Here is a 15,024-nt window from a genome sequence, read left to right as displayed (position 1 = left end):
TCCTTGGTGGGAGCCTTTTCCTGCGAGCCCCAAATCTTCCGATCTGGGTGAGCGCTGTATTTTCCTTCCACCTTTTGTAACGCTGTTTCCATTGCGTTAGTCCTGCTTATCGCTACACTAAGCTATTTCCCATTAACTGTAACACTAAAACTAAAAAAAAAGCTAAGATAAACAACCCTCATGCATTGAGATATGAGGTTAATTTCAGTTCTAGTGGGAATATTTTGGGAGAGAGATTGTATTCTGCAACAGAAGGCGGTTTTGTTAGGTTGGGAAAAAGTTGTCAGAGATGCTTTTAGGCATTTTTTTTTGTGACTATTGCTGTATTTTGGGAGACATTGCTGTAGGAAGTAAAAGCCTTTTCCCCCTACAGTTTAATTCTCTTTACAAATAGTGCAGGCCACTGGTGATTTTAGCCAAGGAGTTGTTTTGCTAAATGCACAGAACGGGCAGCCAGTGGCTTCTGTGCTACGCTGCAGGGAAGAGGGACGTGGCAGTATGTCTGTGCAGTGTGCTGGGAGTCCTGTGTATGTTCCTGAATCGGTCTCCTATTGCTCCTTGTGAGGCAGCTTAGAAGTTCTTACCCACATCTGTCTATAACTTCCATCAATTAATAGCTGACAGTCCGATCTTACCCATTTGCAAATTATCTGTTGTTCTATCCCAACGAGGCTTAGATTTTCTCCTTTAAAATCAGTACGTAGTGGCTTTTGTTTGTGAACTGCTCCCGTTTCAATTTCACCAGGCTGGACGAACACTGCTCAGCTATGGAGAATGAGCCAAGCACAACAACATGTTCTGCATCCACAACCACCATTACTACCACCTCCACGTCCCGGACACAGCTCCCACAGATATCAGTTTACAGCGGCTCTGACAGGCATGCTGTCCAGGTACTGGGTCACTAGATGCTGTTTCCTGTCCTGTACAATGCTTTCAAAGTTTTGCACAATGCTTTACACAAAATTAGTGCACAAAATTAACTTTCCGTTCTTAATTGCTGTCTTCTTTCTCAATGCTTGGCTTAATGTTTTCATTCTGTTTCGTTACTGTTTAATAAATGATATCAGACCGCTTCAGAATAGTGCAGGGCACAGGCCTGCCTTCCAAAAAATAAGAGAAAAATCCTGTCCAAAGGTTTGGTTTTATTGCTATTCCATAAAGATATGGATGATTAACATAAAATTTTACAAGTAACAATACAATGTAAAGGTGTTTGCTTGACTTATGTTGACTGCAGGGATCCAGAGGTATCCTTGTGCATGTAACTTTGCTTCTTGGATCCACCCCTATTTTGTAGTTCTTAAATAAGATCACCTGGAATCTTGTTCAGCCTGTTCTGCTGGGTTTGATAATGAATCTCACCTACTGTCTTCATCTTGCAAAAGATGGAACATTGTGTAGGATGTGATATGAGAGCGTAAGACACGTTGTAGTGTCACAGATGATACAGTACAACGGGTTGCCCAGGCTTCATTTGTAAACCTGGATGTATTTATACTGACTGTGTTTGGTAACTTTGTTGAGAAAAGTGGTGATGGAGCAAATTCAGTATTATTTAATGGGTGTGAAAAGGCTTTATTTGGCTTTATTTCCTCATACAGGTAAACTTCAGCATCGTGTCAGCACGGTGTGTACTTTATAATTGTAATAATTACCTACTGATTCATCACAGGTTATTCAGCAGGCCTTGCATCGTCCTCCTAGCTCAGCTGCTCAGTACCTCCAGCAGATGTATGCAGCCCAGCAGCAGCATCTAATGCTGCAGACTGCTGCTTTGCAGCAGCAGCACTTAAGCAGTACCCAATTTCAGAGTCTGGCAACTGTACCACAGGTGAGAGCGAAGATTGCTGACAAATAGTGGTTTACTACTTTCTGGAGTAGGACTATCATTCTAGAGCGTTATCAAACATAATAACAGGTTAAGTGCCTGAGCTTTTAATGTCTCACAATAATTCACTGTTATATTTTAATGGCTTTGTTCTTTTAAATTGTATCTTCCTCCAAACTATTTGGAGGGTTTAGTCAGCCTTGTAGGTGCTCCAGTAGGCGTCCATTCCATGCTTTACTGCATACATTATAATGCATCATGTAAATCATCAAACAGGAAAAAATGTGTATATTAAAAACAGACTGCTTCAATCTTCATCCCATTATTTTTTTCTGAAAGTTAATGGGGAAAGCAGTGAATAGCCATGTGATCTTTAGTAAGATCAGATTCAAGTAGTGAACATCTGGTATGTTGGTGTGTCTTGCCACACATCTGGCTGCATTGTAAGAAAAGGCAAAATTCAATTTTAACTCCAAGTGTGGAAATACAGGAAGTGATTGACAATGGTACATACACTTCATTTCTGAAGCAAAGCTTTTCGTAGCAACAGAATATTGGAGTAGGCCCATTGTGAAAACTCAAGCAGTGGAAAGACTTCCTTTGACCTCAGTTGTCTGTGGACTGACAATACTGTTGTGCAGGGATAGGTGGCTGTTAATAATTTTGTGTGAGGAAACACTAACACAGGTAAAAACTTCAGGGATGCAGCTCTTTATTGTCAGAACTAGGATGGACTCTTCTGTGTTCTTGGTTTCTACTTAGATACCTTTTCCAATAGGTCAAGATAAAATATTGAATTATTTTTTGTGATAGACTTATACATACGCTATTATGGAGATACAGTGAAGAGGTTTAGATTGGGGAAGGCAAGAAGTTTTGGTATGCAGTCTGTTAAAATATCTATATCTAAATCACCGTCTCTGTGTTCATCTGAAGGTCAGGAATAGTGTACTGCTATAGATACTTGTTGTGTGTACATGAATTATAACTCTAGAAGATATGAGGATGTTCCTTGCAGCGTTTATGAAACTCATTTCAATTTTAGAGGCTTTTAATCATAATACAAATTACAATGCGAGTTTTAATAACGACAGTTTTTAATGATGTCATGTTATAAGTTCTGAGCACCACAGGCGATGAGCTGATCTGTTAGCTCCATCATTAACAGTTTGATAAACTTTGCCTCTGATAGCTTTTGTTCAGGTCTTGATCTACGAGAGTCTGCCTGAAAGCTGGAAGGAATTCAGGGCGTTTGACGCCTTGCAGATACCAGCTCACAGGGCAGAGTTCACTTTGAAAAGCAGTTCCACTGAGCGGCGTTCCTACTGCTCACTCAGAGAAAGGTTAATGGTAGCGAGGGGTTTTTCTGACCGTTTATGCAATGATGTGAACATCACTTAAACACTTTTTGATTTCAGTGTTTGACGCCTATTCTTGCTATCTAGGCAAGCCTGTCAGGTGGGAGGCAATGTACTTCCCCCACTGGGAGTGTCACTCAGCAGTCAAGCATGTCGCAGACCTCGGTACGTAATTGATCAAAGCCCTCCATCCATTCTCAACTCCTGTTGGTTATTCTATACCTATTCGGCAACGCGGAAAATACTTGAGTATTTAAATTTGTGTGGTTAAACAGAGTATTGCGGGAATGCTGAACAGCAGTATGGTGACCGCAGTAAGCGTTGGCTGCACTTCCAGTGCCTCCCACTCAGCCTGGTGCGTGCAGTTGTTGCTGGCTGGCGTTGGAGGCTTCCCTGGTCCCAGCCCACTCTTGGTGCCCTGAGGGGCAGCTGCGCGCTCAGTGGGCGCTGGTGACTGTTCAGATGGCAGCAGGAATCACTCCCTGAGCTTTTCATTTCTTACTGGGTTTTCTCGCATTAGTTTCTTTATTCAGGGCACAGCTGTAGATTGAAATCATAACTGTATATACCACTGATTACAGAGCATTGAATCTAACAAATCCAAGTCATTGCTCACTTATTTATATGAAATTGGTTAAATTGTTTACAGCTTTCATTCTTTTGCTATCATCTTTTATCATGCATCTTTTATGCGCTCTAACTTACTTTATCCATACTCTAATCATGTGCTCAGGTTTGTTGTTAGCAGCTCTGTGTTCAGTTCGCACTACATTTCTTTAAGCAACATCTTCTGATGTGTAATTTGCACAGTCTCCTATGTACAGTTCTGCAATTGTCTTGAGTAGGACTTCATTAGTCCTACAGACATCCTGCTTATTAATCATGCCCTCAAGCTGTTCATGGCTTCAGTGCATAGCTTCAGTGAGTTAACTGTGTGGCTTTTTTAAGCTCTCATAGCATTGCTTTGGCTTACAGTTGTTAGAAGTAAAATTATTCGTTCATTAAATTTGAGAGAAAATTTTTAAATATGTCCGATGTTAAACTAACAGAATAATTGGGCTGGATTTTCAAGGAAATCTTAAAATGATCTAAAAGAGCTGGGCACTTAACTCTGTTAGACGTGTTAGTAAAGCAGACAAACCAGCTTTTACTTGATGCCAAAAAGAAATTTTCGAGGAGCATTTAATATGAAATTATAGAAAGATGTAGTCTCCAGTCATTTTTAAATGTGTGTGTGAGAAATCAGAGTCTGTGTATGGCACCACAAGTAGACATCCTAGTGAAGTTTAGTAACAAGCATCTCAGAAGCTGCCAGTCCAGGCAGATAACGCGAGATATTTAAATAGTAGCATTCAGATGTTTTTCTTAAAATATGGCAAGCTCATGCTTCGTGTTGTTTAAATGTGTATTTCTATGAGGTATATTTTTCAGATTTTGTAACGTCGTTGTTTATATTTGTTAATGCTTATTATTATGTACTGCTAAATATTGCTTTTAGTTTGAGAATGAAAATGTACAGTCTTTCCAGAAACGTTTTTTTTTATGTTTGGCTCAATGCATTTTTGGTACCTTTACAGTTCAGAGGTTTCAACTGACCCTGCCATTTTTGTCAGAGGCTTTCTGGCTTTAAACCCTAGGACAATTGAATTTCCATGACAGAAGCAATATTTTTGTTTCCTTAGATTAACCTCTCCACCTCTCCTACACCTGCACAGATAATAAGCCGTTCACAGACCTCCAACACCACCAGCAGCAGTATTACCCAACAGACTATGTTGCTAGGGAGTAGCTCTCCAACCCTGAGTGCAAGCCAGGCTCAGATGTATCTCCGAGCTCAAATGGTAGGTTTTGGTTACAATCCTTAGGCTTGGTGGCTTGTTTTTTATCCAGAATGGTGCTGTTTCCACTCTTCTTTTGTTTCTAGGAATTGCTTTAGTATTTTTCTTTAATTTCAGGTAGCGTTGAGAGTTTAGTTACTAATTTATGAACATCAAACTCTGGGACGCTTCAGATGTCAGGAACAAAAGGTTTGCTATAGCTTAGTTCTTCAGATGAAGTCTGCTCGTGTGTTTTTAGCCTGGTCTTAGTGCAGTTGTTAAATAGATCAAGGAAAGGCAAAACAGCAAAAGAACATCTGTCTTCTGTCCCTGTGTGAAAGGGACGTATTGGAGCCTGTCCATATTCAGAGCAGGGCATTTTCCAACGCACTCGTAACAGCAAGAGTTCATTTTCTTGCATTTAACTGAGACTCTCTAGAATTTGAGTTGGATGCGTGGCTTTAATCCTCCTTAGATTCATATGAAAATCATTAGATTCTTCCCATTTCCTATCAGCGTAGCATTTCTGTTTCTTAAAGGGCAACTTTGAGGGTTCTGTGTAGTGATTCTATTTATTTTTTATTGAATACTGTCTACAGGGAGTCTTGTACCAACTGATCCCTACAGCGTGTGAAATTTCATAGGAATTACCAAAGTTCTATGCAAGGCCTTCCATAAGTCTTGTCTTTGCTATATTGTTGCTAAAGAAATCAGTGACAATTAGACATATTGATACATTGGAGTTAGTAACTTGAGGTTGGTTGATTTTTGCAATGAAACTTAATTAGCATAGCTAAAGTGGATAAAAAACTCTCTTAAACGTTTTGACAGATTGGAAGATATTCTAAGTTTTCTTTCTTGAATATTGTAGAAATTGAGCTACTCTTGCCTTTTCTTCTGCCTTTTTTCACTCGTTTGTAGTATTGGAAGGAAAATCTTTTTTAAAATTCTTATGCAAAAGCCAAAAAGTGTGTGTTTATATATGATACTTTTCTGAATCTGTACAACAAATATTTCACATCACTCATTCTATCTTTTTTATTTACTTAAAGCAGTGCAATAAATTAAGTTCATCTAAAAGTAAAATAACTCTTAGAAGCTGTACATCACGACAAGTAACATATGTATTTCTCTTTAAAAGTCAAGTGCTGCTTTTCTTTAAGGTCTTTTCAGAGTTTCATTCTGTTACCTGGTATTTTTTCTTGTTTAACAGCTAATTTTTACCCCTGCTACCACTGTGGCTGCTGTCCAGTCTGACATTCCTGTTGTCTCATCATCTTCCTCATCTTCCTGTCAGTCTGCAGCTACTCAGGTGAGCTTGTGTAAATTTCTTGAAGGTGTGTCCAAACTGAGTGTGCTGAAACTGGGAAGTATGGAAACTTTATGCTTAAGTTTTACTTGCCTACAAAAATTAGTAGTTTTACTGTTTCTGTGCATTTACAGTGTTTTCTGTTTACCATCATCGTGCATTTAGAGGTGATTGCATTATATGTGAAACTGGGATTCTGGGTGTAAAATTTCAGCTCATCGTAATTCATCCTCATTACCTTGAATAACTTCATGTTCAGCTGAACTAGTATTGTCACTTCACTACTCAAAGTAATTATACATGATCTGGAAAAACACATGGTACAGCACAGCTCTTTATAGAGTAGTACTCGCTGTCTCCTGCTGTGTAAAGCAAACATTTGTCCAACAAATTTTTGCTTTCGTGAAAGACCTTCCCTTCTTTCTTAGCAGTTTCTTTTAAAGGTTTTAATAATGGATTTTGCTTAGAATCCTTTTGGAAATCCAAGTAGATTACAGCAGTTGAATGTTCTCTTGTGTTTGCTATTTTTATCACGTGTACAAGTATTTGTCTTCATGATTTACTAATTCCTCAGGTTCAGAACTTGACGTTGCGCAGTCAGAAGTTGGGTGTATTGTCAAGTTCACAGAACGGTCCACCAAAGAGCAGCAGTCAAACTCAGTCATTGTCTTTGTGTGCTAATAAACCTGTAACCAGCACCAAGGGCAACCAACCAGAATCCTCAGAAAGCAATAGGAAAGGTGACAGCCCAACGCCAGAGTGTCGGAGTACACCAGTCACACGGACATCAAGCATACATCAGTTAATAACGCCAGGTAGGATGAGAATGAGGCTATAGAATTGAACTAGTTTGTATGTTACGGCTCTGTCAGAGTCTAGTGCTTTCTGACCAGGTTCTTCTAGATCCTCTTTGTAGAGAGAGCTTAATGTTTAATACTGAATTTACTTATTTGTTGGTATTTGACATTACATGGGATTTTGATTTTTAAAGGGTGTTACTGCAGTGTTCTGAAATTACAGATCAAATGCAACATAGCAATTGCAATATGCAGCTGAATCTCAGTGCAGACATAATTCTCATTACTGGTCACTGTGTATGCACATTTACCATGGCGCAGTGAAGGCATATGTGGGTTGAAACCACCTCAGGCCTGTTCTCCCCGAAGTCCATTTTGTTGGTTGTCTTCTATGTGTCATCAGAGTGTCTTTGTTTCGTTGGTTTTTTAATATTTCAAGTAATTTTTAAAATCCATAGGTACTAGTTCCCCAGAAACTTACTGTTTTTAATTAAGCAATAAATCGAGAAAAGCATGCAGTTGGTTAGTTGTGCATTTACATTGCATGCCGTGTGTTTGCTTTTTAGCCTTCTTATTTTGAAAGAGTAAGGGTTGTCTAGAGAGTTGGTTTAAATTCTGGGGATTTAGCTTGTCTTAGTGGCAGCTTTTAGAGACGTAAGACATGCTTCAGTTACTGAGCCCTAATGCTCATAGAACTCGTTTCTGGAAAGAGTGAATTGCATTTTTAGTAGCAGAATAAATAATAAGAGACACAAATTATTTCTCAAGTGGAAAAGAGAAAGCAAGAAGAGGCTTGCACGTGGAGAAAAATGCATGTGTCTCCATGCACTCACCCACTAAGGAATTACTAGTGGGTCAGTGGTTCTCTTAAATGTGATGTTGTATCTCTGGAAGTTGCACTGGTTTTAGATTCATACCTTTCCATTCATGGTTTCAAGTTCAGGGGAATAGTTTTGGTTTTGATTCATGCTGAGCCCTCACCATTTTGTTTAGAGTGCCTTAAAGTCATTAGCTAAAATTTAACTTGGCAATTATGAACAAATCTGTTTGATTGTGATGTATCTCTTCCATTCCAGTCTCTTCCAAAACAAAGGTTAAATCCATTTAAAATTGCATGAAATTCTTAAATAAAAGGGAATACTGGATCAGCAGTAATCTTAGAGCAGGCACTAAATAAGTGTAGATACTTTTATATAGAAAATATGTTGTATGTATGTGTACATATGTAAAAAACGTGGTTGTAATTGCTGCAGTTTGCTTTCAAAATGGTTATATTCCTTTAAGTTCTTGTGTGTTATATGCTGTCAAATAAGGTATTTCTGAACTTGGATCTGAGGGTCTGAAAAAGTTATGCTTGGCATGCTTAGAAGTAAAAACTTCCTTTCTTTCATTTTTTTAAATAATGTTCTCTGGACCCAAGGACATGAATGCTAATTGTCACTTTTTTTTTCCCCCCTCACAGCTTCATATTCTCCATTGCAACCCCATTCTCTAGTAAAACATCAGCAGATCCCGCTTCATTCGCCGCCTTCCAAAATTTCCCATCATCAGCTGATCCTGCAACAGCAGCAGCAAGTCCAGCCGATCGCACTTCAGGCTCCTTCTGCTCAGGAGCCCCCTCCGTCACAACACTGTCTACCACTCCCAAGCCATAGTCTTCCTCCAGCTCCTAGCAGCGTGCAGTCTCATTGCTCACCTATTCACATCCATCCTCCCCCTCTAACACTATCTCCCACTCCATCCCAGTCTGCTCAGCAGTCAGTAGTGGTATCCCCTCCACCTTCTCACTCCCCTAGTCAGTCACCCACAATAATCATTCATCCTCAAGCACTTATCCAGTCACAGGCCAACTCCCTTGTGCCAACAGCTCTTCAACCAGAGCAGTCTGCTCCTCAGCAAACCACTACCAGTCCAGTTCGACCAATTGCACAGCCACTTAATCTTCCGTCGCACCTCCCGCTTCCACCTTCCCCTGCCGTACATCTAGGCTCAGTAGATCAGCCCAGCTTGGTTTCCCCAGGCCAGCAGATAGTGTCCTCCACACCACACCAGCAATATTCGGCCTTGCAGTCCACACCTATCCCTCTTGCAGCTCCTCCACAGCTGTCAGCGTCTTCTACCCAGATACAACCACTGCCATTGCAATCTGTACAGTCTTTACAAGTGCAGCCTGAAATTCTATCTCAGGGCCAAGTTTTGGTTCAAAACACTTTGGTTTCTGAGGAAGAACTTCCTGCTGCAGAAGCTTTGGTCCAGCTGCCGTTTCAAACTCTTCCACCACCGCAGACTGTTGCAGTAAATCTTCAAGTTCAGCCATCAGTACCAATTGAAACTCCAGTGGTAAGTGCTCAGAAACCATCTTCTGTTTGATTGCATTTCTGTGTAAGATGGAGTTACTGTTGTTACTGTATTACAAAGCTTGCATTTTGCAGAAGTCTTTCAATAGCTACAAGGCTGTGTGCAAATTAAAATACAGGGAACTGCACAGATCTGCTGTTGAAGAAGTCGAGTTCTCTGGTGTGTTTGATAGGAGAACTATGCCTCTCAAAATTCTGTTCTTTTTAACAAAATAATTTTGCTCTCCATTGTTAGCATGGTAACTGCAGAGTTCCTTGTCTCGTATGCAGTTGAAAACTAGTATTTTATTAAACAAGTGTATTTTAACACTTCAACTAGTAATTAAAAAACAAAACAAAACTGTTTTTATGCCTCTTCTAAAGCATTAAGGTAGACTGGAAATATCTCTAAAGCAATAGTTTGTTTGAATATAGATTTACCAAGTGGAGAATGTATGTGAAGAGGAGATGCCTGAGGAGTCTGACTGTGTCAATATGGTTAGAACACCTACACCGCCCACTTTGTCTCCACCAGCAATAACCTTGGGGAATGGAGATGCACTTAATTCGGAAGAGCCTTTGTCAGGTGAGAACAAACATAAAACTAAGGTAGCTGTTCTGCTTAGATTGTAGAAAAGTAAAGTGATGTGTTCTTGAGAACTGTTTGGCTGTGGACTAGTCAGTCAAGGCAAATCAGGTTTTGAAGGTAAACTCTATAAACTTTAGAGATAAGTGTGTGTTACGGGACTCTGGGTACAGAGCTGGGTGTGTTTCTCTCTCTTCTTTCTAGAATTCTGAGTGTATGCATAGACATAAGTCACAAAAAATCACATACTTTATTTTTCAGACCATGCAGGACTACCTGCAGTGACATCATCAGTCAGTGCCTCAGTAATTAAATCTCCATCTGATCCTTCGCATGCCTCTATCCCACCACCACCTCTCTTGCTTCCAGCTGCAACAACAAGGAGTAGCAGCACATCAATGCCCAACAGCATTCCTAGTCTAGAAAATAAACCTCCACAGGCTATTGTTAAACCACAGATCCTGACTCATGTTATTGAAGGCTTTGTGATTCAGGAGGGGTTGGAACCATTTCCTGTAAGTGTAAAAGTTACCTTGCATTTTTTACTACTAATTCTTAAACTATTTTTAAAGGTGGTTTTCTAGCTATTTAGGTCATTAAACTTTGAGTATTTTTTCAAATGTTGGGATGGACCTTTTCCCTGCTTGGTAACCTGTTTCTTACAGCACTTCAGTATACTTGTCTTACATGTTTAATCAGAAATTGTGCTACTGTTTGGCTTGCCAGTATCGCTAGATGGCAAGGTAATAAATGAAACAGACACAGGTCAGTAGACAGGCTATCCAGGGGTAACTGCAGAAGGTGATTTTAGGCTAACATTTGCAAAAACCTTGTATTATGCTTGTCTGTCTCCTACACACCTCAATTTAAGTGACAAATTAAACCTCTGAGATGATTCCTTGTATAAAGTACCACTTTACTGAGTTTTGTGTGAGTAGTAATGTGTCTGGTAAGAATTGAAGTGTTGAAAACTTTAAATCCCCTAAAGGCCCATTTCAAACCTCTGAGCCTCCATTTTTAAAGGATGTTACCTTCTGCCTCATTAACAAATATAATCCATCTCTTTTTCCAGTTCCTTCTTTTCTCTAGTTTTAGTGTTTCTTCCTTTGTTGAACGTAATTGCAAACTCTCCAGAGCAGGAATGAATCTTTGTATTTGTTTGAGGAAAAGGTGTGTAGAGCTTTGATGCTGTGTATTAATGACTCTTTGATAAAAGAGTAGAAACGATACTGCTGAGCTCAATTACAACTGCTAAATCACAAATACTATTTCCAGTTATTGATTCTTCAGTTAACCATTGTTGCTTTGCTTTTATTGCAATAGGTAAGTCGTTCATCTTTGCTGGTAGAACAGCCTGCAGAAAAAAGATTGCTAGTGGAGGGTCAAATCATGAGTGTTATGTGTGTTGAATCAGACTTGCAGAATACAAAACATGCAGACAACTCATCGGACACAGAGATAGAGGATATGATTGCAGAAGGTTTGTAGTTTTTGTTTAAATATCCATTTTTCCCTTCTGGTTTGTATCTATTACAGAAACCCATCCTGTCTTTACATCTGGAATCTTCCTCTAGTCTTTACACCATCTCTAATACAAACTGTTTTTAAATGTTTATAGCTAGCTGCACACCATAACAACAGTTGCTGTGGATACACACGAACGTCAGGAAGCTTTGCACTTGTCCTGCCTAGAATACAGTGGTCTCTAGTGCAGCTCATGAGCTAAAAACACCCAAGTTCCCCATGCAATATCTGAAGTGCTCATCATTGTGGATTTCTTTAGAGCTCAGCAATTTAGTATTTTAAATGTGTTACCTAACTATTAGCCTCGTAACAGCCTCATAAATGTTAGGAAACAGAAATTAAATTGTGGACTGTCCCAAAAAGCCAAGTTATTCTTTAATTCACTGTTTCAATTCTTCCAAGACTAGAAAGTCCAGAATTTTGCTGCCAGCTCTGTGTCTTCTCTTCCACAGCTTGAGAGATTGCACAGGGGCTGGTTTTGGTGATCTGCTGTAATTTGTTAATCCAACTCTTAGTTTCTTTGTCTTAAAATAGTTTTATTTCTTCTTTCATATCAAAACCGTAGCGGGCAGAGTAAGAAGGGACAGATACAGAGCCTGCTACTGCCGCTCCTGCCATCATCCAGAAGATGAGGCCGTGGGTCTGCACTGGGGCTGTGGCTGAAAAAGTCAGGGCTGTACACTGAGCAGTAGCAGGTGTTCCTGTAGCTGTGCTTCAGCTACCACCCACAGCATGCATTATTCATTCTCTCTTAATGAAAACAGTTTTTCTCGTAGGAACTTTCGAGATAGGCATACCAATGACATTTCGTTAGGCACTGTGGTTCCTGCCTTGGTGAATGGTATCAAAGTGCAGTGAGGAAATATAATGAATGTAATCTATGTCTCAACAAACAGATTAGCTCAAAATTCAAGTCTTTCAGATTATCAGATTCTGGTAAATTATTTTTCAATGATTTATACCTCTTACACTTTACAGGGCAAGGATTGAAAATGAGCTAAAAACTTTGCTTTACAATGGATCCTAAATTTAAGAAGAATATTTGCTGATAGTGAAGTTAAACACTTGGATTTTTGCTTGAGGATGTTTTGTTTTACAGCTCTGGCAATACGCATCTCTGCTTGAAATGAAGTGGATTATTTGTAGCATTGATTTTAATAAGATCTGGTTTAGCTTGAAAGCTCATCATTGAAAAAATGATAGGTTGCAGTCTTCCTGCATGTTCATATCTGTGCAAGAAGTAAGAAACAATGGAGACAGTGCCTGAAAATAAATCATAATTCCCTAGATTGTCTGACTGTGTGATTGCATTTACTAGCGTAGTCTGCAGCCCTCTGTATTTTGCAGTTACAGCCTAATTTAGGTAATAGATATTTGAAGTGCTCTGCTTTGTAGCTTTTGATTGCGTTGCAATTAAGATGCCTGCATAGAAAAATGAAGGAACAATTAACACAATGTTCATTTCCTAATATATAACATTCTACTGAAAAATAATTTGAGGCCCCTACCTCATTTTTCACATAGGCATGGCAGGTGAAATCTCAGAAAGCAAGCATCTGGCATACTAATAGTGGAGGGATGCAGTGTGACTGATTTTTTTCATAACTTCTGTTTCATTTAATTCAAAATTTGTTATTTTTTCTCTGAACCTGAATGGTGGCCTGGTCTCACAGTGGGGGCTTCCATTTAACTAGTTCTTTGGGGGTGAACTGGTTCTTTGATGTGAAACTGTCAAGCACAGGAGCCTGGGGGTGGGGGAGGTGGAAGTTATCTGAGAAACTGAGTGACCTCATTTGATACTGTTGGTTGTTTTACAGTACAGTGGACTTACACTATTCTAGGCAAAATGAGACTTGCAAATCTCTCAGCTCATGTGGCTTAGTAAATTCTTAGTAAATACTCGATTTCTTGATTAAGAGCACAGCTTTCTGAATTTTTGTTAATTTTGCTTCATCCAGTATGAAGCAAGGGAAATTTTGGGCATTCTTTTATATCTTTTAGAATATTTGTACCTCTGTTGCAATAGCTATTTTGCCTTTAGTACAGTAGATATTCAGTTTTATTTTCAATAGCATTTCTGAAGAACCTTTCAGTGTTAACACTGCTTTGTCTCTCAGATGCCACACAGCTTGTCTGCTGTTTTATGGAATTATTCAAGCACTTGTTTCTGTTTTCAGTTGTCATTCCTGGAAGCTGATGTTAGATTTATGTACCCAATTTGCAATTATTCATTAGATGAGCTAGGAGATATCCAGTATTGGGAGGCACCTACATGTGCAGAAGTCAAGCAGAGGAATTTTTCTGACACTTCACAAAGATTTAGATTGCATGTGTATTGTAGAAACACCTAATATGGAAAAGAAAAGGCTTTTAGCATCAATTATTCCTTTCAACTGTTGTTGCTTTTTTTCCCTACATCATGTAGTTTGAGATTTTTTGGAGAGAGTCATTGCTTTGAAGGATAAATCTGGTCTTTATTTAGCTTTGGCTGCAAAGTTGGTCAGATCTGACATGCTTCCACTTTGTACTTGGGGCATGAGATGGAGACTTGCAACGTGATAATCCTCAGTCTCACGCTGCTGGTAGGGTTTTTTTTTACTTCAGTTATGCCTTTGTATCCCAGTACATCAGATGTGTTATTCAAATAATCATGTCAGCCCATTAAACTTTGTTGCATTATAGAGCTTTTTTATTTGTCACAGTGTCAGCACGCTTGTTAGCGAGCTGCTATTGTCATAACAATGCTACAAATTCATAGTTAAAATCTTCTGTTTAAACCTTGATATGTGCATTAGCTGGCACCAGAACTGAACAATGAGTTTTGAACAAAAAACTAGTTTTCATTTATGCAGCTAACTATGCAAAATTAAAAATAAAAATGTAGAAAATGCACAACAAGAGGCCAAGCATGTGAAACTGGTGCAGGTAAACGAGAAATGGGGAAGAAATCTCTTGCTCACTGAATTTTAAAACAAATGTATTTTGTCCATGACTGCATCAATGTGGCACACCATTCTTTTGCTTAGGCAAATGAGAAGAAAATGCTACATTTCAGTTTGTGCCAGTTTTGCTCCTCACAATACATTTCATTGATGTATTGCACGGAGACAAGTTTGTGTTATTGGTTTATTTTTCCTCATGCTGAAAATTGAGTCAGTTTGCAGAGATGGTGGCATTCCTCTAAAGCCTGTACCAGCTGTGCTCTCACAGCAGAAGAGGGCGTAGGCATTCAGCGTGTCAGTACAAGGCAGCCTATGCCTCACTTCAGGGCTTTCCTACTTCTACTAATGCATCTCTCAGCAGTTTGGGTGTTTCCCAGGGAGCAGCAAAGCACTTGCTCGTCTCATCAATATGATAAAAAGTATTGTCTAGCAGTAGATTTAAAACTGAAGATGCTGTAATCCTTTCCTTTCTTGTACGCACGTTATCTTTTTAATGGATGTGATTCAATGCATTTTATTTGCTT

General features: G+C 39.2%; 1 protein-coding gene across 7 annotated transcripts in view; it reads left to right on the top strand.

Moving 5' to 3' along the window:
• Positions 1–15,024, top strand: part of PHC3 (polyhomeotic homolog 3) — a 36,707-nt gene that overhangs the window by 5,862 nt on the left and 15,821 nt on the right. For 6 of the 7 annotated variants that reach the window (XR_002437963.1, XR_002437964.1, XM_021394574.1 and 3 more), the window contains 10 exons: positions 746–893; positions 1,676–1,834; positions 3,277–3,354; positions 4,872–5,030; positions 6,220–6,318; positions 6,890–7,130; positions 8,575–9,452; positions 9,884–10,034; positions 10,296–10,549; positions 11,358–11,514. Coding sequence is in view for 5 of the 7 variants with exons in the window: in XM_021394574.1 (XP_021250249.1) it covers positions 768–893; positions 1,676–1,834; positions 3,277–3,354; positions 4,872–5,030; positions 6,220–6,318; positions 6,890–7,130; positions 8,575–9,452; positions 9,884–10,034; positions 10,296–10,549; positions 11,358–11,514 (2,302 nt within the window). In the remaining 2 variants the exon portion in view is untranslated. The remainder of the gene's footprint in view (positions 1–745; positions 894–1,675; positions 1,835–3,276; positions 3,355–4,871; positions 5,031–6,219; positions 6,319–6,889; positions 7,131–8,574; positions 9,453–9,883; positions 10,035–10,295; positions 10,550–11,357; positions 11,515–15,024) is intronic. The other variant, XM_021394576.1, reaches the window with a different exon arrangement.

The sequence above is a fragment of the Numida meleagris genome, chromosome 4 (assembly GCF_002078875.1).
Source record: "Numida meleagris isolate 19003 breed g44 Domestic line chromosome 4, NumMel1.0, whole genome shotgun sequence".
NCBI lineage: Eukaryota > Metazoa > Chordata > Aves > Galliformes > Numididae > Numida > Numida meleagris.
Note: the sequence above shows the minus strand (reverse complement) of the source record. Positions and strands in the feature narration are given on the sequence as shown.